Below are 25742 nucleotides of genomic sequence, written 5' to 3'. Positions count from 1 at the left end.
CCACTTGGGCTTGCTGATCAGAAGGTCGGCAGTTCGAGTCCCCGCAATGGGGTGAGCTCCCATTGTTTGGTCCCAGCTCCTGCCAACCTAGCAGTTCGAAAGCACGTCAAAGTGCAAGTAGATAAATAGGTACCACGCTAGCAGGAAGGTAAACGGTGTTTCCGTGCGCTGCTCTGGTTTGCCAGAAGCAGCTTAGTCATGCTGACCACATGACCTGGAAAAACTGTCTGTGGACAAACGCCGGCTCTCTTGGCCAGTAAAGCGAGATGAGCACGCAACCCCAGAGTTGTCTGCGACTGAACCTAATGGTCAGGGGTACCTTTACCTTTACATAAGAGCAGCAGTCTAGTTCGAAAAATAAGCTTGCAGCATAGCCAGCACAGGCAGAATTTATAAAGTTTTATACAACATTGGTCCAAACTCAAGAAATATGTAGTATGTGCACTGCTCATAATTCTGCATATAGATTGCTTAGATTTCATGGATTTTAATGGGATCTAAGTAACTAACTCAAGATTATGTATATCACTATGGTCGCTAAATGATAAGGCCAAGCAATTTTTGGTCAGGTATGTTTAAGAAGACAAAGGTGCATGCTTTAGCTGCAATCTGTGATGTAATTAATCTGTTATCCTGCTTCGATTTGTTGCTAATCCAAAAAACTGATCTTCTGTCTCATTAGGATGCAGGACTACTGACTAAGTGCAGCTGCTGAAAATCATGGCAACAGTGTCAGGTGCTGATCTCTGTTGCACTTTCTACAGTCTTCAATAAATTTCAGCTATAATTTACCCAACTCAGATAAACACCCCTCCCCCTGGTGTTTCTTGTTTCTCTCTCTTGAAAATTATTCTTAATGCTGAGTTAGCCACACTCTTTTAACTCCTGCTCTGAGAGCTTTTAGTGTATTTGTTATTATACACTATTGGGAAGTACTCTGGGAGAGGGACACTTTGGGTGTATTTGTCATTGTGACAAGTCAGGTACAGTTGAGGATCATTGCTACTGTACCCCAGGGCTGGCCTGTCTGAATGAAAATATAGTTTGGCTGGAAGAGGTTTGCTTTGGCTGATGTTTCCCCAACTGCTCCACTGCTGTGTGAAGAGCAGATGCCGACCAGGAGAGGGATGACAGGTTGCTTTCACGAAGGAGATTTGTCTTCATTGGAGGGACATGGATGGTATGGGTACCAGGTGGTATGGGTACCACCTGAAATTCCAGTAGCACCTTAGAGACCAACTAAGTTTGTTATCAGTCTGAGCTTTTGTGTGCACGAAAGCTCATACCAATAACAAACTTAGTTGGTCTCTAAGGTGCTACTGGAAGGAATTTTTTTATTTTGTTTTGACTACGGCAGACCAACACAGCTACCTACCTGTAACCTGAATTCCAGACTTCTTTTCTTCCTTGCATTCAGTTTCATTCTCTAACTGAGATTAGCCAAACAACTGAAGTTAAAAGCTTCCAGTTCTGGGCAAAGGGCACCCAATAAGGAGCTAGAGACTAAAAAAGGGGAAAGAAGTGGGTTTGGGAAAGAAGCTGGCATTCTGGAACAGTACTTCACAGTTTTGTTGGGTAAGCTTCCTACTGGCTCTGTTAGATGCAGTGTAGCTTGTTTTTCCACACACTTTAATGTCACATGAAATGCAAACCTAGAAAGAACAAACTACAATTTCATACAGTCTTAACGAGAGAGATCTATTATGTGTCTCTTCCAGTTAAATTATGCCAAAAGTAAATATGCAGTAGGCATAAGTGACAGGAGAATTGTACCCTAAAAAAAAGAGAAAAAGAGGCATATTATCATTATGTCTGGGTACCTGAAGGAGATGCTATTAACACTGCATAATAATTTTCCAATGTGAAAATACACTCCCTTGATTTAACTTTTATTTAAATTTGTATACACCATAATATTGTATATTTAACATGCTTAATTCTCAACAATATAGAGACAAAAATTTAAATGCTTGTATGACTAATCTGTTCTTTTATAATAATAAGAGTGTATTGTACTAAAATGTTCATTTAATTTCCCCCCAGTGTGTGCTAATCCTTTTTTATTTGCCAGAGATGGATTAATCAGTAATTCTTTAGCATTACCTGTAACTTGTGCTGCCAGTTCTATCAGTTGAGCTTTCAGTTCATTTGGTACATCAGTGCCCAGTCATATGACAATATGATTCTTGCATCAATAAGACTCATCCAGACTTTAGCTGTGCGTGAGAGTGAAAGAGTTTTATATATAGTTTCTATAGACCTTAGCTTCCCAAAGTTGATACTGTGTCTCCCATCTACTAGATGGCGTTCCATTAAAATCACTGCAAATTTTGATGTTGACCATCTTGGCTGTGAGTCGTAGATAGAATATTTGCTCCCTGCCTTGAGGCCTTTTTCCACCTGACCTGGGAGGGCAGGGCCCCGACTGAATTCAGCTGACATTGCTGAACAAAATCTTGGGCTTGGGTCTTGCTTAGGGGGGGGGGCATTGTTAATTTTTTGTATCACTATTTTGTATCTTGTGATTTATGTGGAAATTGTTTGATTTGGTTGTGTACTTCTGATTATTTTTATGATGACTTTTGTCAAGTTTGTAGTTACGTAATTCTTAGCTGTTGTAAGATATATAATTCTTAAATGTTTTAACTTTGAAAAGATGGCATACAAATAAAATGATGGATTGATTGATGGTGAATTGTCCCTGTATTTCTACTCTAAAACTAAGCATGAGATAATCTAATTATTGTGGAACTTCTGTTTTTGAAGACCGTTCGGCTTCTGAAACTTTCAGTGGGCTGGCTGCAAAATAAATGAAAAAGAAAAACACGCCTCAGAAGTTGTACATCTTCCGAGGAATGTTCAAAAACTGGAGCACTTCCAGGTTTTCGGCGTTTGGGAGCCGAAACGTTCAGGAACAGAGCCGTTTGAGTTCTGAGGCTTGACTGTACTTCCCGAGTGGGAAAGCAAGATTATGGTTTCACACCCAGCCCACCATGTGCATCTGTCCTTTTCTCTAGGCATCTATACGTATATGGATTAAAGTTTTAATGACATACACATGAAAAATCCAATATGTGTTGACCTAAACTATACTTCAGTTTCCAGAATATGAAGTAATTATTTGGACCACAATTTACTCAAGTACACCCTGTCAAACTGGGATAGCTCAGTTGGTAGATCATGAGACTCTTAATCTTAGGGTTGTGGGTTCAAGCCCCATGTTGGCCAAAAGATTCCTGCATTGCAGGGGGCTGGCCTGGATGACCCTTGTGGTTCCTTCCAACTCTACAATTCTATGTTTCTAAAAGGCTATGGTACCACAATAGGTGTCTGATGGTACAGGTGTGCCCAGTGGATGGGCAAGGCTGATAGAAATAATGTGTCTTTTCACAATTTTTGTCATCTTTTTTAGCTGGATTACGCAATAGATGGCCAGAAAGAGAAAATCACAGACAAGGGCATTCTATCAATGAAAAAAGAAGAATTATATTCAGAACAAGATGAAGTAAGTGAATAGTACTCCTTAGCAAAACAGCAGATACGGTTTTGTATACGTAACATTTCTCCTCCTCCTCCTCAACACCATTGACAAAGAAGTTATGTGGTTGGCTTATGACCTAAAATATAAGAGTAAAATAATTGTCATAAATCTCAATGCTGCACAAAATCTGAAATTTAAACAGCAGAAAATAAAACTGGACTAAATAAGTTTCTGAGGCTATCACCATATTAAAGGCAAAAACAGATTTTTAAAAGCCTGATTTTAAAAGGGCTGGGAAAATAAAAAGTCTTGACTTGAAACCGAAAATACTTCAAAGTAAAAATATATTCAAGATACCGTACTTCAAGATACTTCAAGTATACAAGTTGTAGTTCCTTCCCAATTAATTAATTTGTTCAAATTCAGAAATGATTTTCATGCATTATTAGCTAGATTAAGTGTAGCTTATTGAGATATTTTGTAATTTATCTTCTGAGGGTTGGGGTGGTTTTTCTTCTTGTTGTTTTTAAAACTGATGCATTAGAGGCCTATCCATAGCTGACAGAATTCAGTTCTACCATGGGCACAGCACTCATGTAAAGAGGATTTTCTTCTTCTTCATCATCATCATCATCATCATCATCACCATCACCATATAATTTTATTATTTATACCGAGCCACTCTAGGCCACTTACAGAATATATCAAAACATAATAAAACATAAAACATAAAAAACTTCCTGATGCCAGGCGGCCTTCAGATGTCTTCTAAAAGTTGTATACCGGTAGTTCTTTATCTCCTTACCTGCTTTACCTCCTTATCCCCTTTATCTGAAGGGAGGGTGTTCCACAGGGAGAGCACCACTACCAAGAAGGCCCTCTGCCTGGTTCCCTGTAACCTCACTTCTCACAGTTAGGATCATCTTCTTCTTAGGATCAACAGAGCTGTATTTCATGCAACATTGGAAATTTACAAGGGCCATTGTGCAGAAAAGGAGGTCCATTATTATTATTATTATTATTATTATTATTATTACTACTACTACTACTACTACTACTACTACTACTACAATATAAAAACACAACAATACATGCATAACATGGCAACAAAACACACACACACATACACATACAAAACTCACAATACCCCACCCCAGTTAAAAAGCTATAGATTGTTTAATCTACTGTTCACTTCACTTCTCCACTCACAGCGCTGGTCATATGCCCTACTTTTTGTGTCCAAACTCCTGAAGCCCCAGGTGGGATCCCTGCAGGGGTTTATGAAGTGGCCAACCTTCCTTCCTCCCCCATACTGTATTGCCTGCCCATGCACCGGTTGTGACATAATGCAGAATAGCACAATGACCTTTTAAAGTGGAAATCAAGCCCACAGACCTTTTGCCAATGTAGAGTCTTGGTAAAATTCTTTTCCTGTTCTGTTAAGTAGTACAGTGGTACCTCAGGTTACAGACACTTCAGGTTACAGACTCCGCTAACCCAGAAATAATACCTCGGGTTAAGAACTTTGCTTCAGGATGAGAACAGAAATCGTGCTCCAGTGGCGCAGCGGCAGTGGGAGGCCCCATTAGCTAAAGTGGTACCTCAGGTTAAGAACAGTTTCAGGTTAAGAACGGACCTCCGGAACGAATTAAGTACTTAACCCGAGGTACCACTGTACTCAACTCAAGTCCACAAAACTGAAGTCCACCAAATTTATCTGAATACCTGCCGTTCGTAATGTGTGGGAGAATGAAGATAGCAAGCTGCAAACGTAACACCTGTTCTAGACTGGGTCTTCCTTAGGTGAACCAGAACTACTTTGGTCCATCTCCCAGCCAATCATTATAAAGCACACAGAGAAAGCAGTGGCACTTCCTAACAGATTACTAAGACCGGCCAACCATGAGGCAAGGTGAGGTGACTGCCTCAGGTGGCCAGATCCACAGGGGCAGCAGATCCCGATGTAGATCTTTATTCAGGACTGGCTCACCCACAAGGCAAGGTGAGGCAACCATTTTAGATGGCAGCAAATCCTAATGTCAGTCTTTCTTCCCGCCTTGTTCCTGATGTAGATCTTCACTGGTGGGAAGGGGAGCACCATTTTAGGGTCTGTCTCAGGTGCCAAAATGTCTTGGGCCAGCCCTGCAGATGACAAAACTGAGCAAAGAACTCTCGGAGTAATCCACTGCTTTGGCTATATTTATCAATACTTGGCCCCCTTAATCAGCTACAAAAGGAGAAACTGCATGGCTCTTGATCTCCTCATGCTGTCCCACCCAACCCCCACCAGGGAAAAAAAACTAATTTTGCTCCAACTGCTAGCTGCCCTGGGACTATAGAACTGAAGATAGCACACACTGGCCCCATCTCTTGTCTGGCAAACTAAGGTCTTACGGAATGTGTGTGTGGTGTTTGTTTCTTTGCTATGTACTGCATTGTTGCTATTAATTGTAAGCGCCTTGAGGATAAATCAACTGGAAGGCTCTGCTTTCAATGTAAATAAGTATCCATGCCCTTCTCTCACACATTGGGGACACCACAGGGCCTGGAACTGTCCTTCAAGAAAGAAATAATGTCTCCTGGCCCATTTTGAATGATCTCCAAACACATGTCCTCATGGTCAGTGGCAGTATTCAGATACGCCAATCACCCATTGATATTACTTTGTATCAGCAGCAAAAGTTGCATCAGCAGCAGAATTTTCTTAGAATAGTTTCAGTGAAGTTAGATATTCATAAGCATGACAAATTAGTATTTTCTTCTAAGTTCTGCATAAACATGTATAGTGGCTTATTATGACCTATACATTTATTCATTGTTTGGTTGTAAGTTGCTTTGGGCAAGATAAAGTGACTAACGAATTTAATAAATAAAAGAAGCATATTACAGATTTGTCAAAAATGTACTATTACAGACATACAAATTAAAACTTTAAAACAGAAACGTGTGGATGATTCTGTGTGCCATGTTTAGCCACTGACCTTCTGCTGGAGCCAAATAGATAGTTCTTATATGCCCATGTGAAGCATTTTAGACTCTTTGGGTAGTGGAATTAAGGATACAAGGAGCATAGGAAGCTGTCTTTTCACTGAATCAGATCACTCATACATTTAGCTCAGTATTATCTACACCAATGTTTCTCAAACTTGGCTCTCCAGCTGTTGCTGGAATACAACTCCCATTATCCCTAGCTAGCAGGACCAGTGGTCAGTATGATGGGAGTTGTAGTCCAACAACAGCTGGAGATCCAAGTTTGAGAAATACTGATCTACACTGATTACGGGCAGCTGTTCTCCAGGGTTTCAGACAGGAGTCTTTACCTGGAGGAATTGAACCTAGATGTAGTCCAGGTGTCTGAATATATATCTATTCTTTTGAATAAGAAAATTATCTAAGCCCCGCTGCAAAAAACACAACCCCAAACCTGTCAAGATGAGCTCCATTTTTAATCATCCAGACAAAAAAAATTATGCAATTCTGTACATGGGTTCAGTGGGATTTATTTCTAGGTAAGTATGTATAGGAATTCAGCACAGGCTAAGGGACAGTGGTATAGTTAAAGCCATGATTTTCCCAGTAGTGATGTATGGAAGAGAGAGCTGGACCATAAAGAAGGCTGATCGCCGAAGAATTGATGCTTTTGAATTATGGTGCTGGAGGAGACTCTTGAGCGTCCCATGAACTGCAAGAAGAACAAACCTATCCATTCTTAAGGAAATCAGCCCTGAGTGCTCACTGGAAGGACTCCCTGGAAAAGACCCTGATGTTGGGAAAGATGGAGGGCACAAGGAGAAGGGGACAACAGAGGACGAGATGGTTGGACAGTGTTCTCGAAGCTACCAGCATGAGTTTGACCAAACTGCGGGAGGCAGTGGAAGACAGGAGTGCCTGGCGTGCTTTGGTCCATGGGGTCACGAAGTGTCGAACACGACTAAACGACTAAACAACAACAAACAGGGGACAGTTACGCAGTGCAGTTGCCTCTCAGAAGCCTCTGATAGTGGAGAGAAGTGGCACCATGTATGTGTGGGAGGCTTTCTTGTACTAGAGTCCCAAGCAGAGTGATCAGCTATTGCTGGTGGCTCTCTTGCCAAAGGTAGCCAATGGAAAGCCACTAAATGGGACTTTGGGGGGCAGATTGCTGATGGGATGGCAGAAGCTCTGGATCCACAAGATCAAGAACTCCTTCGAGTCAATGAGGGGCCCAATATTTAGTCCCCACGGCTGCTCTAATGTGGCAATTGTGCAGCAAAAAAACAAAACAAAACTGTGTACTACCACATTATCCCCTGGCCATCAGGGCTATGGATGCAATGGAAGAGCTGCAGGCCCTGTTATTGCTGTTCCAAAGGAAAATGTTAACTAAATTCTTACTTTATGGAAAAACTGTAGTTTACAGCATCAAGACATAGTGTGCTAATCATAAGATTCTGCAGGAAACATTGTAATGAAGAACTATTAAATCAAGACTTTTCCTTGCAAAGCTTCATGCTGTGAACTTGACAGCATATTCTATAAGTGAAATAATACAAAATTGCTTCAAAGCAAAATTGGAGCATTATCTCCATGTCGATTTCTGGAGTACCCAAACCTTCTTCTTTCAGAGAGAAGATTAAGACAATTAACTAATTTTATTACAATACTATTAGTAAAATCTTTTGCTGCTATTTTGAAGTCTGAACTCTTGCAGTGCTTGAAATTCATTTAGAACCCCTTAGCTAATTGTTATTCCTGGTTAATAATCCAGATGTTTTAGAAATAAATTTAGTACTTATTTTCAAGCGATAACAGAAAAACTAAGGTTACTATATAATAAGATAACTCATTTCTAGACCTCTTTAAACAGTGGTTGGCATTTAATGGAACTTGGTTTTGTTTTCTACACTGAAGATTTTCTCCAAACTGTTCGACTATTTTATCCAAAACCTTGGTTCGTTATTCTTATTTTAATCCAGTCATCTCAGCTCCTCATATAGTAATTAAAAGCATGCATATATAAAGCATGAGTTGAATTGAATATGGTGTTCCATAAATGAAAGGGAAGGGGAGGAAAGCTTTTTCAACTCCCCACTCTTCACTGTAGCCCACCACCTTCCATGTTTTTCTGGAGGGTCCTGTTTTTAGGGGATGCAGCAAGAATCCATGAAATCTACTTCACTGCCCAACACCTAGCAACATTCTATATGCTTACCAGTATATGTGCCTCTACCTCAATTCTTTTTAAATGATTCCCCATGGAGGCAAACCTATGAAACATTTACATCAGAATTATTCATCCATATGGCTATTTCTGGAATAGCTTCTGGGCAGGATTCCCACAAGGGGGAAATCTCATAGTTTGCCTGTTTCATTGCATACCTAGAAGTCAGCATTATGTCAAAATAGGACCTGAGTTATTGTAGCATTCGCCTCACTTGCGAAATGTGTTGCACTTGTGCACTACCGCTGTGGTCTAAACCACTGAGCCTCTTGGGCATGCCAGTCAGAAGGTCGTTGGTTCGAATATGTGCGACGGGGTGAGCTCCTGTTGCTCTGTGCCAGCTTCTGCCAACCTTGAGTAAACCAACAAACCCCTGTGTTGCAAAATGTGAAAATTTCTAGAGATCCTACGGATTCCATAGTTACTATTTTAAAAACAGTCCTACAGCAAGCTTATTGTATTGGTGTTATTGATAAACATACTTTTGAGTTCCTTTTACAGTGGTACCCCGCAAGACGAACGCCTCGCAAGACGGAAAACCCGCTAGACGAAAGGGTTTTCCGTTTTGGAGGCGCTTCGCAAAACGAATTTCCCTATGGGCTTGCTTCGCAAGACGAAAGCCCATAGGGAAATCTCCGGGGACCTCTTTTAAATGCTAGCGGTGGGGAGCAAAGCCTCCCCCCCCCTCCGGCCTTCAGAAGAGGTCCAGGAAGGCCGGCGGGGGCCGAAAGGCTTTGCTCCCCACCGCCAGCATTTTAAAAGCAGTCCGGGATAGCTTCCCGCTATCCCGGATGGCTTTTGAAGGCAGGAGAGGTCCGCGAAGCCTGGGCGCGCTGATCTCAGTGCGTGCAGGCTTCGGCATGCCGGCAACACTCCCTGCAAGCAGCGGCAGCGCTGCCGCTGCTCGCGGAGAGGTCCGCGAAGCCTGGGCGCACTGATCTCAGCGCGCGCAAGCTTCGGCATGCCGGCAACTCTCTGCAAGCAGCGGCAGTGCTGCCGCTGCTTGCGGAGAGGTCCGCAAAGCCTTGGCCGGACAGCTTTTGAAGGCAGGCGGGGGGGCAAAGACTTTCGCCCCCCGCCAGCCTTCAGAAGAGGTCCAGGACCTCTTCTGAAGGCTGGCGGGGGGCAAAAGTCTTTGTCCCCCCTGCCTGCCTTCCCAGGGGCTTTTAAATCGCCCCGGACAGCGGAAAAGTCCTCCACTGTCCCAGGGCGATTTTAAAATGCTGCCCGCCAGCATTTTAAGATCGCCCCGGACAGCGGAGAAGCCCTCCGCTGTCCCGGGGTTTTTTAAAATGCTGGGTGGGAGGGAAGAAAAGCCCTCCCCCCCCAGCCTTCAGAAGAGGTCGGGGGACAGACTGTCCCCGGACCTGGTCTGAAGTCGGTTTCCCTAGGAACGCATTAATTGATTTTCAATGCATTCCTATGGGAAACCATGCATCGCAAGACAAAAAAACCGCAAGACGAAGAGACTTGCGGAACGAATTAATTTCGTCTTGCGAGGCACCACTGTACCTCCGTTTCCTTGCATTCCAGTTTTTTATTGCCTTCCCAAGATCCATAAGAACATTCATTCTCCCCCAGGTAGGCCTACATGAGTGATTTCCCATGATATGATGCACTTTCACTAATAGATGCATTTATAGGCACATTTTTGTATATACATTTTTGTACACATTACTTGACTGGAGAACTGCAAAGTTTGGATAAGTGTGAATTTCAAAGGGTATCTTTGATACTGTTTGCATATTTTTTTGGAAAGTGTTCACCCTTGATGCAAATTGAATTGAATTTCATCCCCATCTCTAGTTGTGGTCCATTTCCCATATATTGTTAATAATGTGCTCTTTGAATTTTCATCTACTGGCTAAATTGGGTTTGCTTCCACCTGGCCTGTCCCCTTAGTACTGGAATTCCTGCCAAGCCTCTCCACAGCTCTGTAGATTTCACAAGTTGCTGCTCACAACTTCCAAACCTATTTCTCCTTCAGGTCATAGAATATGTTTGTGTTTTTATAGCAGAAAAACAAAGCGGAAGCAAGGCACTGATTTCATTGCATGGTGCACATTGGGTTGAAAGACAGAATGACTGGGATGCTACCTCACAGAAAGAAGATTAGGTGACCTTAAAGGTAAAGGTACCCCTGCCCGAACGGGCCAGTCTTGACAGACTCTGGGGTTTGTGCGCCCATCTCACATCTATTGGCCGGGGGCCAGCGCTGTCCGGAGACACTTCCGGGTCACGTGGCCAGCATGACAAAGCTGCATCTGGCGAGCCAGCGCAGCACACGGAACGCCGTTTACCTTCCCGCTGGTAAGCGGTACCTATTTATCTACTTGCACCCCGGGGGTGCTTTCGAACTGCTAGGTTGGCAGGCGCTGGGACCGAACGACGGGAGCGCACCCCGCCGCGGGGATTCGAACTGCCGACCTTTCGATCGGCAAGCCCTAGGCGCTGAGGCTTTAACCCACAGCGCCACCTGCGTCCCTTAGGTTCCTTCTATATCCACTACTCCTCAATATGTTGCTTCAGAAGAAGTTCTGTGACAGCTCAGTTCCCTGGTCTTGTGTGTGTATGTGCTTATTATATCTCGATACTTGGAGTGTGCTATGGACACATATTTCACAAAGTGAAAAGCAACCCAGCAGGTGCTTTTTGCTGGTGATCTAACGCAGGTATGTTAGTAAAGTTAGAAGAGGCAACCACCCCTACCCCACTTACGTACATGTTTACCTTTGCTTGGTAGAAAGCACCAAACAGAAGCAAAATAAATGCATCTATGTAAATCTGACCTAAGAAGTCAAAACAAAGACTTAGCAGCAGCCTCCCTTTTCTGGCTACTTGCAGTCTATCCAACCAAATCCATGCTGAGTTTTCCTGGAGAACGAGTACATGTTTTGTGAATCACAATGAGAGTATGCATTCCCCCCCCCCCAACTTATGCATACATAAAGCCTTCTTTTGTGAGAAGGATTCATAGGGTCAGATAATGTGCAAAGGGAAAGGCTATATATCTCACAGGCCTGCATGTTTCCACATGGATGCTTCTCCACACACAGACTGAATTATGAACAGACCTATTAATACGGGGATCACAAAAGGTCAAGTTTTGTCTTCTTTCACAATTGTATTTGAATGGGGGGAGAGGGATTTTATTTTAGAAAAAAAAGATTCACAATGAAGAATTTTATAGGGACTTTTTTTCTTCTTTTTCTTTTGCAGCATAGAGAAATAGAAAAAAATATTCTAATGTGCAATGGTTCAGGAACATAGACTTTTGATATTGTTGGTTTTGGTCACTTGCAGATTGACCTTTGAAACTATCTTGTTTCCAAAAGAGTGAGAAAAAACAGGAAAGACATTTTGTAGCATAGTCTATTGATGAAAGGTACATCTGATGTAGCCAGAGAAATGTTAAGAGCATTGCTAACAAATAATAACAGATACCGGTACTTCTTTTTTTAATCAAGATGCAACTCAAAGTCCACATAGAAACTTTAAGTGAGCTAACAAAGCTGAATTAGCAGGCAAAGTTGATAATCTGTAACCTTAGTAATCATCTTTAAAATGTGTGTCATTATTCTCTTTATGTATATGCCACCAGTATATACATTGGTGGGGGATGTATACTTGTGGCATATTTAAAGAGAACAATTACACACATGACTCTAGAGTGTCAAACAGTATTCACATAATGAAAAATAATGGCATTACCATAAAGCTCTATACAAATACATTAAAAGTGTTTTAATCCAAATATAAAGGCAACATGGTTTTAACGTATAGGATGGTATATAAACAAGACTCAACAACCTGCCTCATTTAATGCTAATGTTACCATCTCACATCTTACAATGTAAACATTTTGGCATTGTCTGTCTATCCTATTAGTTCATATGTATAATGTACTTTCTTTTGTTCTTCTGCTTGCTTTTTTTAATAGTTGTTAATGGCAAGGGCAGTAGTGCCTTAGGAGTGAATTGCCTTGCAAACTATCATTCTCTTCACAAGATGTTCTTATGCATACCCAACTTATCTTCCTGGAACATGAAGGATAAAAGGGAAGGAATTGGCTATTTTTAAAACCAGTGCCAGAAATGGGCTTGGGGTCATATTTGGTATGGCAAGTTGCTCTCTGTTGTCATCATAGCTGATTTACGCCAAATACCGTATTTTTTGCACCATAACACTCACTTTTTTCCTCCTAAAAAGTAAGGGGAAATGTCTGTGCGTGTTATGGAGGGAATGCCTACGGGTGGCATGCCTACAGATTTTCCTCCTCTAAAAACTACATGCGTGTTATGGTCGGGTGCGTGTTATAGAGCGAAAAATACGGTAATCTTGTCTAGCAGCATGGTGCCAAATGGTGGATGCAGTAGAATTAGCAAATCAAACCACTCACACAGATTGGTGGGCCTGGTAAAAGCTGTCACCACTCCAGAAAAAAAAGGAATGACTGTAGCATCTCTTTGGGATGGCTCAACAGATGCCTCCATTAAGGGTGAGAAATTCACCACAATCAGTTGGAATTATTTGCAGGATAGTACTTAAATATATTATAAATTCATTTTTTAAAAGACATAATATCAAAAGTAACTGATGACTGTACCCTAATAATTGGTGTTAAGTGGTCAGAATGCCCAGGATTCCTGCCACTATGCTGTACAAGTAGCAGTTCTATACTGTTGTAGATGGCTGCTGACTTTGCATGACTCAAAGCATTGTAGAGTTGGAAGGGGGCTCCTAGGGTCATCTAGTCTAACTCCTTGCAATGTAGGAATCCCAACTAAAGCATCCATGATAGATGGCCATACAACCTCTGCTTGAAAACCTGCTGGCTGCTAACTCTTCTAGAGGCAGGGTAATATAAGTACCCTGTTGACAGGGCCTTTCATGTCCTAGACTGGAAGAAACCTGAACTGATGATACATATTTTGGGAAAGAGATTTCCTAGAAGAATAGCTACTCGATGTGATCGAATGCTGTGATCTCTGTGCAGAGGTGCAATCCACCATCTTTCTCTCCACTGCTTCCATGTTTGACTAGAAACAACCCAAATCTTCTGTTAGGAACAGCATTGCTGTTATACCACAGGAGTGTCCAGTATCACGTTGTATTAAAATAAATATAACGGTAAGCTCTGGGTGACTGGACAAACACTTCTTATGCTTTCTGAGAGATTGCAGCATGGTTCTGAAGTAAGCGCAAGGAAAGCTCAATGAATTCTAGACATCAAAGTTACACGAAACAAGAATAGAGATATGAGACAGCACTTTGACAATGTTGCATCCCACTCTGTACATAACACACTCCTCTCCACTACTTCTGTTTCCTTTCTTTCTAGGCAGCCACCCTTCCTAGTGACTTTCTTTTAAAATTCTTTTTGCAGATATAACAAATTTACAAGCTTTTATATGTGAGTTGTATATTTATCTTCACTCTGTTGCTATTAATGTGCGTTCTACAGAATTCAGTAAGTGATGGAACATGTTTATTTAGTATATGAACTATACATTGTAATCAATTGAAAGTAATTGCATGCACTGTTAAAACATCTTTGCATATTTAACATACCACAGAATCAAACAAAAGAGAGGTGAGAAAGAAGAGGATATTAGGGAAAGGAATAAACTCACTCACTCCTAACTTGGATTAGATGTAGAGAAGGGCCTCACATCCTTTGTCCTCTTACCTCACCCCACCCACTATACAAAAGAGCATTTTTCAGTTTGCTGATAAAGCATTTCCCCTGTTTCTTTCTTTCTTGGATTAACAGTTTTATTGGTTTCTGGCTTTCCTCCTCCAACAACAACAACTGTTATTGTTACTATTATTTGACTTGTTAGTTGCTTATTACCCATAGGCCTCCAAGCAGCATCCTGTTGTTAGTAATATGCATTCTAAAAAATTCATTAAGTGGCTGAACATGTTAATCTAGTAGCAAATGACCTATACATTTTAATTAATTCAAAATAATTACAAGAAATATTAAAGCATCTTAGCATCCTTAAATAGGACAAAGTAGAGCTCCTTTGATTTAATTACTTTTGCCTGCTCATTCTTGTGTGTTTATTTGGGTATATTTCTTTCTATGATAGGTGGCTAGATTGAGGAGGGGGAGTACAGATATTCTATATTTTTTGCTAGACTTTGCAGAGAAATGTCATCTCTTCCTTCAGGTTTATAATGAACATTCTAATAGGTGTGACATCAACAATTGCCTCTTGCTAACAGCTCTCATAATTTAACCCTTCAGGTGAACAAGTTGATTGATGAACTGCAGGCAGCTATCAAGAGCTACAAAGGTCACCTCTCTAAGCTTGCCCCTCAGTTACAGGCGGAACAGGAGCAATGTGCTTCTTATGTCTACCAACATATTAAAGAACTTCCTGCAAACACAGTTTCCTCACAGGGTCTGCAGCTAAAGGTATGTATAGTTTAACAGCTATTGCAGTTTGCCATCTGTGTTTTTTTTTTAATGTGTGCATTCAATTATATCCAATGTAAATTCTCAGTTTTATACTTTGCTTAATCTGAGATGATGTTTCAATATCTTCCTTAAAATTTTCATTTTTAATAGTCGTAAGTCTAATAAGAACAACACTTTAAAAACCTTTAATCCAATATAGAAAAAAGAGTTAGAGGGATACATTACATCTTGCACATAGGAACATATTCCCAAGTACAAAAATATGTGAAAATAACTTCAGTTATGAATAACACACATGTCTAAATTGTAGCTTTTGGTGGCAGGGGCCATATCTTAGCAGGCAGCAACTGACATGTACTTTCATTCCTGAATAAGGCCTCCATGCAGGGCTCAAAAAGAGTTTTCTTCTATGACTGCAGGGGTGTGTGTGAGAAAAGGCCTTTCTCTTCAGTCTCCAAAAGGCAGATAGCTTCTGAGCACACTCTTAGGTAGAATTTTTGTAGTATTGTCAGATGATAATATTGTTTTAAACTATATACCAACTATATGGGGTGTGGCAAAGGGTCAACATAAATTAAGTTTCTGCGCTTGCTCTTTGGGTGAAAGACTGATATTAATTCATTGGAATTAATATCAGGCTCCCTTCGATGAGTGGATAGAATATATAACAACTCTAGCAACAAATGAATGGATTGTTTGGTGTGGAAGGAAAATGGACTGAAGTGTAGAAAAATGGCTGCATGCTTCTCTCTGGGAGCTGCCATAGTTGGGCTTACGGTGTCATGTGGACCAGGTTAGTGTTACAGAGAGGATTAAATGGGAGAGAACCATTTCCATCCCCTTGAGCTTCTTATAGTGACTACTATATGATTTTATGTTTGAATTTTACTCTGATTTTATTTCTAAAAATAATTTATTTTTTTTATTATAAACTGATTTGTGCATTTCATTGTGCAAATATAAACATTTTACTACAAATAAAAGAAACGTCTACCTGCATACTGGCTTTACTTATCATGTTAAGGCATCTTAATTGTCTCACAGTTGAAAAGTAAATATGTACTGCTATACAACTTTCCTCCTTGGATTACTTGGAACAGGAAAAACAAATATAACACATATATTACAACAATATTGACAATATGTCCATCTCAGTGTGAGAGTAATCAAATATCCCCTGTTGGTGCTTGTTGTTTCTTGATTCTATTTCCAATTTCTTTCATTTTTGTAGGGTTTCCACTGTTCTGTAGTTTTACTTTTGCTTTTACTCTTTAGCTGATACTTGGAGAGTCTTCCTAGGTGGTCTGGTTAGCTGTTTCAACCAACATGGTGCAGAATATTGGAAAATCCTGTGTGTATTCTACTGCTTAGATGTTAAAGCTCTAGAAGATGCTATTACATTTCTCAGGATTGTTTCCTGATTTCTGACTGATATAAACTGCTTCATTATTTCCCTTTACAGTGGTTTTAACTGAATTTATCCATGCATTTTTAGTGTAAGGTTAAGGTAAAGTTTAGATATTAACTTTAACTGTTGCAGTTACTTCACACCTATTAGTGATTCATTGTGGCTGAATGTATTTTATATCTAACTTCAAATTTGTATACCAGGTTTTTGTGTGTGCAAAATTCTCTTTGGCATTACTACACATTGGCTCAATTCAGACGTCATAGTTTTGATCCTCCAAACCATGGTTTAAAGCAAGACTTGGGTTGATTTCATTGTGCTGTATTCAAAGATAGATGTGTGTGTGTGTGTGTGTGTGTGTGTGTGTGTGTATTCATCAAGGAGTTCCTCAAGCCACATGCAGTTGTTCTGACAACAGATGAGAAGGACTTATTCCTGTATAGAAGTTAAAGCAGCAACCACCAAAGTTTTATAGGCATTGCTTGTTTAATATTGCAGTGCCTTTTATTTTTAAGGTAGCCCAGGACTTATACAAAAGAAAGAGCAAAAGCATCAGTTCAGCTTGAGTACTATCATCCCCCTCTATTTTTGCGTTATTATGTCTCTCTTCGCTTCTCTGCACTTGGGTGGGAAATTGTTTTGGCTGTAATATAGGAAATAGGTACTGCTCAGTGGCTCTTAGTGTAACACCTACTGTGAGGTTTAACAGAACTTTTAGCAGTTTGTTTAGTAGTGGTGGAGGAACTAATGTGGCCCTTGTGTGTTGTCACTAGTTTTTCTCAGGTTGGCAGCTGGCATTGGAAACATGCTGGTCTAGAGAGATGTTGTTTTCCACTGTGCCCGAGCATTTTCAGACATTGTAGAAACACTGAAAGAAGTAATAGCCACAGTGTTCTTCTTGTAATCTCACTTCTTACAAAAGTCTGTGATAATGGACTTAAGATGTCTAACGAAAGTGTGGTCCCAAATAGTAGATGTTTCCATACTCCTGGATAGGAGTTGATATTATATAAGTTGGCTGATTTCATGTCTTCCTGTTGTTCTTGTTTACCCCAGAGATAGACTTCTTTCTCACCAGGAATAAAAATAGCCATACATTCTATATTTCCATTTTATTTTTTGTGCCTTCCTTCAGCTCTGCACTGAAAAACTGGCAATTGCAGAAAACAGGCATCTCATGCTAATTATTTATACAGTGGTACCTCGGGTTACATATGCTTCAGGTTACATACGCTTCAGGTTACACACTCTGCTAACCCAGAAATAGTGCTTCAGGTTAAGAACTTTGCTTCAGGATGAGAACAGAAATCACGCAGTGGCAGCAGCAGGAGGCCGCATTAGCTAAAGTGGTGCTTCAGTACTTAACCCGAGGTACCACTGTATAGTATGTAAAATATAAACTTCTTATAGGTAAGATTATCAAATCAAATATCTTTATTGTGGTCCATAGACCCACAAAACAGTTTCGAAACAAGATACAGTTAAAACAACCAAACAAAAGGCAAAAGAGACCGAGGGAGTCATTTCGTTATGTCTAGAGCATGATGGTCTTTGTGTCTTGCGACCTCTGAAAGAAACTTTGCCACAGTCAGTGTAATATCATTTGACCTATCCTCCAGAAGGTATTTAATATGGGAGGCTTCAGATTTTCCCGGCAAATTTGCTAGTAAGGGTTTGATCAGTTGATCCCTTGCTTGCTCATACTGCCCACAATGCAGTAGGATATGGTTCATGCAATCGACGTCCTGAGAACATAAACAAAGCCTATTCTGGTAGGTGATGCCTCTCAGTCTACCATTTAGAACTTCCGATAGAAATACATTTAATCTAGCTTTGGTAAATAAATGCCGACAGATGGGTATGGACAAATTCCTAAAACAGTGTTTCCCAACCTTGGGCCTCCAGCTGTTTTTGGACTACAATTCCCATCATCCCTTGCCACTGGTCATGCTAGTCAGGGATGATGGGAGTTGTAGTTCAAAAACAGCTGGAGGCCCAAGGTTGGGAAACACTGCCCTAAAATATGAGGCTAACTGAAAGTCATGCCCGTATTGGATTCCAGCTGCAATCGGGCCACAGATTACATTGGATCTGGATCGCAGGTTGCTATGTGAGATGTCCCAAAGCCTTTGCCTCAGGGATACAATGGCGGTTTCATAGCCCAGTTGATACAAAACAGATGGTGACAGTCCAATCAAAGTGGCTTTTCTGGCCATACTTTTCAGCCATGGGCTGATAAACTCCTCATTGGTTAGATGTACAAGTGATCTCTTCCCCAGGCCATATACATATATAGGCCATATATATCCCCAGGCTGCAGGGTCAGCTCTCAGATTGTATTGAGATGACCAGGGGAGTGAGACAGGGCTGCATTCTGGACCACACTTTGTTTAGATAAGATTATAGTAAAGCTATTTTATATGCCCTCTAAGTTTTTAAAGCTGTATATGTAGCAGATGCAGGTTTCTTTGATTAAAAGCACTTAATCTCTAAGGATGCTTCTCCTTGTTGCTTCTTCAGTCAATTATCTGCACAGAAAATGTAGGGAATCACAGCTATGCACAGTTTGCAAGAAGGGAGGAATGATGAGATCGCCAAAAGTGCTGCAGCACATGACACCTATTTTCCGTTGATGCTCTTTCTTTAACTTGTAGTCATGCAGTGCCAACTGACACAAAGCAAACTTTCCTATATGCCTACCCCTAGAACCCATTTCTAACCCACGGCACACCAAATCATCAGCAGTGTGCTGTTCCAGTTGACTTGATTCAGCCAGTAGGAATCATTTAGCTTTTGTGCTTTTTAGTGTATAACAGTGTCTTGCAAATACATTTATAAGTCTACAGTATTTGTTAGCCCATTTTTTTATACTAGCCCCCCTGCACACACATAGTTACATTAGCCATTGTCCTTTGAATACAATGATTTGTATATAGATTCCCTGCCTGGCTACATAGCATCAATTCTTGCCACAGGTGACCAGTCAAGTGGCTATTTACCAGCATGATATAATATATACTGGCACTTTTCAGTCAAAAGTAACCCTTTATCTAGAAATGGGTAATTTCTATGAGTGTCGTGTTTAGTTGATTGGTTAAAGGCCTTTTGAATGTTTAAAAGGTGCTCCCAAACTAACCATAGAGCAGATATGTGTGTGTATGCAATACACAAGTGTATAGGGACGCTGGTGGCGCTGTGGTCTAAACCACTGAGCCTCTTGGGCTTGCCGATTGGAAGGTCAGTGGTTCGAATCCTTGTGACAGGGTGAGCTCCCGTTGTTCGGTCCCTGCTCCTGCCAACCTAGCAGTTCGAAAGCACATCAAAGTGCAAGTAGATAAATAGGTACCGCTGTGGCAGGAAGGTAAATGGCGTTTCTGTGCACTCTGGCTTCCATCACGGTGTTCCGTTGTGCCAGAAGCCGTTTAGTCATACTGGCCACATGACCCGGAAAGCTGTCTGTGGACAAATGTTGGCTCCCTCGGCCTGAAAGCGAGATGAGCACTGCAACCCCATAGTCGCCTTAGATTGGACTTAGCCGTCCAGGGGTCCTTTACCCTTTTACCTATAAGTGTATACAAAGATGCAGTCATCAGGTGCCATCTTGGGAAAAGGTATTGCCTCTTTCCCCTAAGAGTGAGGAGGCTAGCAAGATTGGGAAAGCCCACCTCTGGTACTGTGAAGGCTCCTGAATCCTTAGATCTCCCAGGTCTCATGCAGAGTATTCTGGCCACATCTCCTGAAACCCAGTCAGCTACAGCTGTGAGTTCCCTGGCATTAAGGGAGACAGTGCAAAGAGATGAAGAACACAGTCTTTTTTTTGGCCTCTCTTTCTCCTTTCATGAGGAACACCTGGCCACTCTTTTCACAGCAGCCCTCAACACGTGCTCCATAAGACGCAAGAAAGCCTCTAAAGACAGGCATCATTCTCCCCACTGTCTCTCAGGGAGCTGTTATTGCGTTGCTAGACATTGCCAGTCTTGCTCTCTTTCCGGCACTACAGCAAAAAATACAGATCGCAATGGTTTGTCAATATTCTCATAACCAAGTATTTTCCCCCTTTTTAGTTATTTAATAGATTTACATTTATTTGTTGTTGTTTAGTCATTTAGTCGTGTCCGACTCTTCGTGACCCCATGGACCAGAGCACGCCAGGCACTTCTGTCCTCCACTGCCTCCCACAATTTACATTTATTTAGTATAATGCAATTAACTGGCAAACATCTAATTCATTGGGTAACCATGCTAGTCATCCAAAGTCTGTGCGTTCCCTTTGTGATCCAAGGGCCCTGTTGGGTGAGTAGGAGACAAAGTGATTGACCCATAGGGCACAATGTACCAGGAAGTTCTCTTGCAGAAGCTCCTTTAAAATGAATGGAACAGAACTGGAACATTTCAGTGAGGCATAAAAATGTGTTCAATTCATCAGGTGCAATGGGTGCACCCTTGCATTTTTCATCTATCGTACATGCACTGGAAGAGCGGCCACAAGTCTCTCTGTGCTTCTTTCATGCTTTTCGCTGCTCAGCAATGTCTTATATGTAGAACATGACTAACATTCAAAATAATCCTTAATTATTTCCAGGGTAAACATTTACATAGGTCACGTTTCCTTAAGCTTCCTTTAGACAAGTAGTCTTTCCATGTATTTGTAGGTGAAAATTCAAGTGAACATTATGAAAACAGACACATACACATTTTTGGTAGAATGAGGGCATTTTTCTTGGTTTTAGCTAGCTTTAAGCATCCAATATGATTTTTTAAAAGATCAACCCATTATGTGCACCAGACTAATGTACTTTGTACTGAGAGCTGAAGGCTTGGTACCTGTTCATAAGTGAATGCTGAATTTTCTGATTAAGCCATTTTGATTGTAATGATCTATAACTTGCATAACATTTACTTAATTACTGTTTATTTTTGAAGGTGTATGAGAATGGCAAGGATACTGGGGAGATTCTTGTTTACATCAGTAGAAAAGAAATGGAAATCAATCCTGGGGACCAACCCAGTGCTGCTATGGAGAGGGTAAGTGAGGAAATACTTCCCTAAGTGCATACATTTATTTGAATGACTTGAAGCTTTCATTCTGGGGATTTATTTTGCAGTTCCCACATACAGCATATTTTCTATTTATGATTCTTGCATAGCAGAGCCACCCTTTCTCTGTGCTCACATGTAGAGGCTAACTTAATAACCATTAAAATAGTGAGATGTGACTGTTCACTTGTTTCGCTTCTGTCAGAGTATGTTGTATTTGAAGAGCTTTGAATGAATCAGATACATTCAAATACATTACCAACCCCACGCAAGTGGTGAAATATTCCTGCATTGCATGGAGTCGGAATAGATGATCCTTGTGGTTCCCTCCAACTTTATGATTCTCTGATTTCTCCTACCCCCTGCACTTCCCAGATCTGCTCTGGAGGGTCCCTCAACTCTCCGTAGCAGATTTGGGGAGTGTATGGGGATGGGGGAGAGAAAGGGAAATCCCATTGGACAGCTGGAAATACATTTTGGTTGCATGTGAACACTATCAGATTTCACCCAGTATCTCTGTAATCTTTAGGATAACCATGGAAAGTTGACTAGTATTATTATCTCTATATTGCAGATGAAAGAGAGCTAAGAATGCAATATTAGTAGCTTGTTGGGGGAAATTTAGTGGGCTTTGTGGCTGAGTTTAGGTTTGAATGAGGGACACCTCAAATCATGATATAGGGAGCCAATATGCCTCTTTAGCCAAATGCCTCCACTGATACCACCCCCTTTATTGACCATCTGTATGTATAGGAGTAAATCAGGAGATTTATAACTATATTGACAGAGTAACATGATGGTATGCCATAGGTGATATGGTAATCTCTGAAAGAGATAAATCCCAGATATGGAAGAACATGATTTGTTGTATAGATTGTGATGTTTCCTTAACTGCTGTGAGTATTTATTATTATTGGAATTCTTGCACTAATGCAAGAGATAATTCTACTGTGTCATGTTTATGGTTCCAACAGCTGTTAATAATACTGGGGGTGTACCACTGGTTTTATAAATACTGTCACAATATGGTCATGTATCTGAGGCCTCTGTGATACGCTCAGTTGCAGAAGCTGGCAAAGGAGAATAGAGTATGAACCAATCTACTGGAAAGAGCTTTCTGCACTCAGAGAAGAGTGACAACTAGGAGGGGCATGTGGAATGAAGTGACTATATTTAGAGCCATCATTACGATGCCATGAAATGGAAAATTGATCACAGAATGTGCAGTGTACTAGTGTGTGCTACATAATAGATTTCTAAAAGTTCCTTAAAAGGAGATTTTTTATATTTTAAGGTATAAAATTCAAATGAATTCAGGGTGGATTTTTGAACTGTCTCGCAAAACATACTTTGTTTAAATATTCCACTGAATTAAACTGCTTAGTGCTATTTTCTCTGGGAGAGCATGGTTTGGGGCTTGAGTGGTGTTTTTTGGTTTTTTTTTTTTGGCCATGCCTCAGTGTATATTTTTACAGTGCTGAAATTGTTAAATGAGTCTTGCGTTATCCCTGTTCAACTATTGATCATCAATGGTTTGGCAGGAGGATGGTGGGGAGCACAGTAATTGTCAGACCTTAACAAGCTCAGGAAAAACAGCAGCAAAATGTAGCTCCAAATGTGGACTGGGAAAACATAACCTTTATCAAGAAAGCTTGTTACAGTATGTAGAAGCTAACTGCTTGTTCTGTACAACTGTCACATCTGCTTTCAGCTTGTGTGCCAAGGGGTCAGAGCTCAACCATAATCCTGTTGCACCCCCTGCTGGTTAAAAGCCTGTGCTCATTTTGTTACTTTACACTGAGATAAACATTGCAGTCATTTCACACTTCTTTTAACATTCTATATGAATTTAATTATCGTTTGTTTGGACATCACTGGTTATGGAGTACAAACAATTTATTACAGATGTTCCCATTTTATTTTTTATATCTTCCACTGCCAGGTACAGCACGTGATTCACCAAAGGCTTCAACATTCAGCAGATTTCAAACCATCAGGCCTCAGTCGGTTTCCGACCCGGCTTTTTGACGAGACTGGACAAGAAATTAAAAACCCACTTTTACTGCAGAACGAGCAAAAAATTTGGGTTTCTTATGGTGAAGATTACAGGTAGGAGCAAAGTGTTTAGCTCTGTGACTGTCAGCAATCTTTGTGTTGTCAAACTGCTGTAAAGGGAAGTTTGATAACCTCCAAGTAAAATCCCTTTTATTTTTATTGTAAACTCCAACAAAATTTCAGAGGTCTTGTTTGAGACAGTATTGTTTGTGGAATATGACATCTCTGTCTCTGACTTTCTGTCTTAATGCCTTGTCATAGTTCTTGATGTCTGCCTGTCAGCACAGCAAGAGGGATTTTTTCATGTCTGAATAGTCACCTTAATGATAGCAGATGGAAACACCACAGGGGGTCCAAGCCCATCACACTGTCATTGTCACAGACTGCCCTGACCTGTTTCCACTCCACTATTTTTTTGTCCCTTTTTAAAGGAGAAATGGATGGTAATTGAAAAGGATCTTAAGCAAGATTTATGAAGCTGTAGACAACATGATTCCCTACTATTGCTCTATGTTTTCACAAATAAAGTCTTAACCTTTTGAGCACCAGTGATGGTAGAATGAAAAATAAATTGGTAAAACTTATAAAATCTGACCAACTATAGTTAAAAATGGGAGGCACCAAGTCCATGCAATAGTTAATTTATTTGTAACATTTCAGGAAATGGGCTTTTAAAAAATCCACACAATTATTGTTACTTCCAGAAGCAAAAATTAATGTGTTTCAGAGTTTGTCTTGTAACAGACATGAAGTGAATTAATTTTTCACTAGCACATATATCCTAAAAAGTTACTTCTTAATGTGTGGGGCAGAAGTGTTTTAGTAAGATATATCTGTATTTATTTATTCAACTGCAAGCCAAGGATGCTTATACACTTGATGTGCTATACCTGCAATGTACGATTTCTTTTATTTATTTATGTTATGGATATACACCCACACCCATGAACCGAAAAATATTTCCACGTTTTTACGTTGCTTTTTTCATTTTCTACAACTGGCTTTGTTTACATTTTTGAATAAAAAATACCAGGCACTTTATGTAAATTTATAAAGAGATAAGAAATTTGTAAAGCCCAGTATAATTGCCCTTTCCTTTGTTTTAATCGGTACAATCATAGCACAACCCGATGCTTGTTTGTGCTATGGTAAGTTCCACAATGTTTAATGGGGCTTACTCCTATGTAGGTGTGCATGGAATTGTAGCCTCAATAATATTCAAGATCTGGGAAATTATTTTTATGACTAATATGAAAAGTGAGAAGGCTGTAAGTATATATACAATGTGTTAAAAATACAATACTAAGCACTGCAGTTGAATATTATACAGCTATTTTCTTCCACCTCACACTGTTTTTAAAACAGAGGAAAAAATTATACCTGAGCCTTAACTTTACTGCCAAATTCAGTTCCCTGTAGAATACTGCAACTAGAGCATGTAGCTTATATATGCTATATGATATACAGAAGTTGGTAAGGGTTCATTTCTATAATTGCACCCTTTATGTCAATAAACAATATTCTGACTAGACCCTACCTGCATACCTTAAGATTTGCTCACAAATTATAGCCATTCTCACATAATGTATCTTCAATGATTACTTGCAAAGTAATTATGGTAACCATGAAACTGGCATGTCTTCTCAAATTTAAATTGTCTTATAAAGATATTGTCAAGGATCAATGTGGCTGTGAAAGGGGAAATAAAACTTCAAAATTTTAACAATCTATTCTATTTAAAATGTTCCTTTTCTCTTGTTTTTCTTATATGAATTCTTATATACCATTCAGTTGTAGTGATTTATTATTGTACTGTTAATCATGTTATTTGGATGAAGAAATGTTAATACTGAGCCCTGTCAAAAAATTGTGAACCGAAACAGCAGCTCTAATTCTTCGGGAATGAATCCTCCAAAAGAACAAAATATTTGTGTTAATGTGGGGGGGGGAGTATGTTATTTTCATCATGCTTTTAAGATAGTTTTTTTCCTTATTTTTATATGTTCGAATTATTTCTTGGCGTTATGTTTTGTAAACATGCAAATGATTCATTGTTTCAATAGTTGATTGATTGTAAAAGGTTGTTTACTTATCTATTGTTTGACATTTTATGAGCAGCAGTGAGTTTAACTTG

At 40.2% G+C, this 25742-nt stretch overlaps 1 protein-coding gene across 7 annotated transcripts in view; it reads left to right on the top strand.

Moving 5' to 3' along the window:
• DCDC1 (doublecortin domain containing 1) overlaps positions 1 to 25742 on the top strand; it is a 250032-nt gene that overhangs the window by 87190 nt on the left and 137100 nt on the right. For all 7 annotated transcript variants that reach the window (XR_014218616.1, XM_082218872.1, XM_082218870.1 and 4 more), the window contains exons 9-12: positions 3413 to 3505; positions 14935 to 15105; positions 21440 to 21541; positions 23496 to 23662. Coding sequence is in view for 6 of the 7 variants with exons in the window: in XM_082218872.1 (XP_082074998.1) it covers positions 3413 to 3505; positions 14935 to 15105; positions 21440 to 21541; positions 23496 to 23662 (533 nt within the window). In the remaining variant the exon portion in view is untranslated. The remainder of the gene's footprint in view (positions 1 to 3412; positions 3506 to 14934; positions 15106 to 21439; positions 21542 to 23495; positions 23663 to 25742) is intronic.

The sequence above is a fragment of the Podarcis vaucheri genome (assembly GCF_965113315.1).
Source record: "Podarcis vaucheri genome assembly, chromosome: 1".
NCBI lineage: Eukaryota > Metazoa > Chordata > Lepidosauria > Squamata > Lacertidae > Podarcis > Podarcis vaucheri.
Note: the sequence above shows the minus strand (reverse complement) of the source record. Positions and strands in the feature narration are given on the sequence as shown.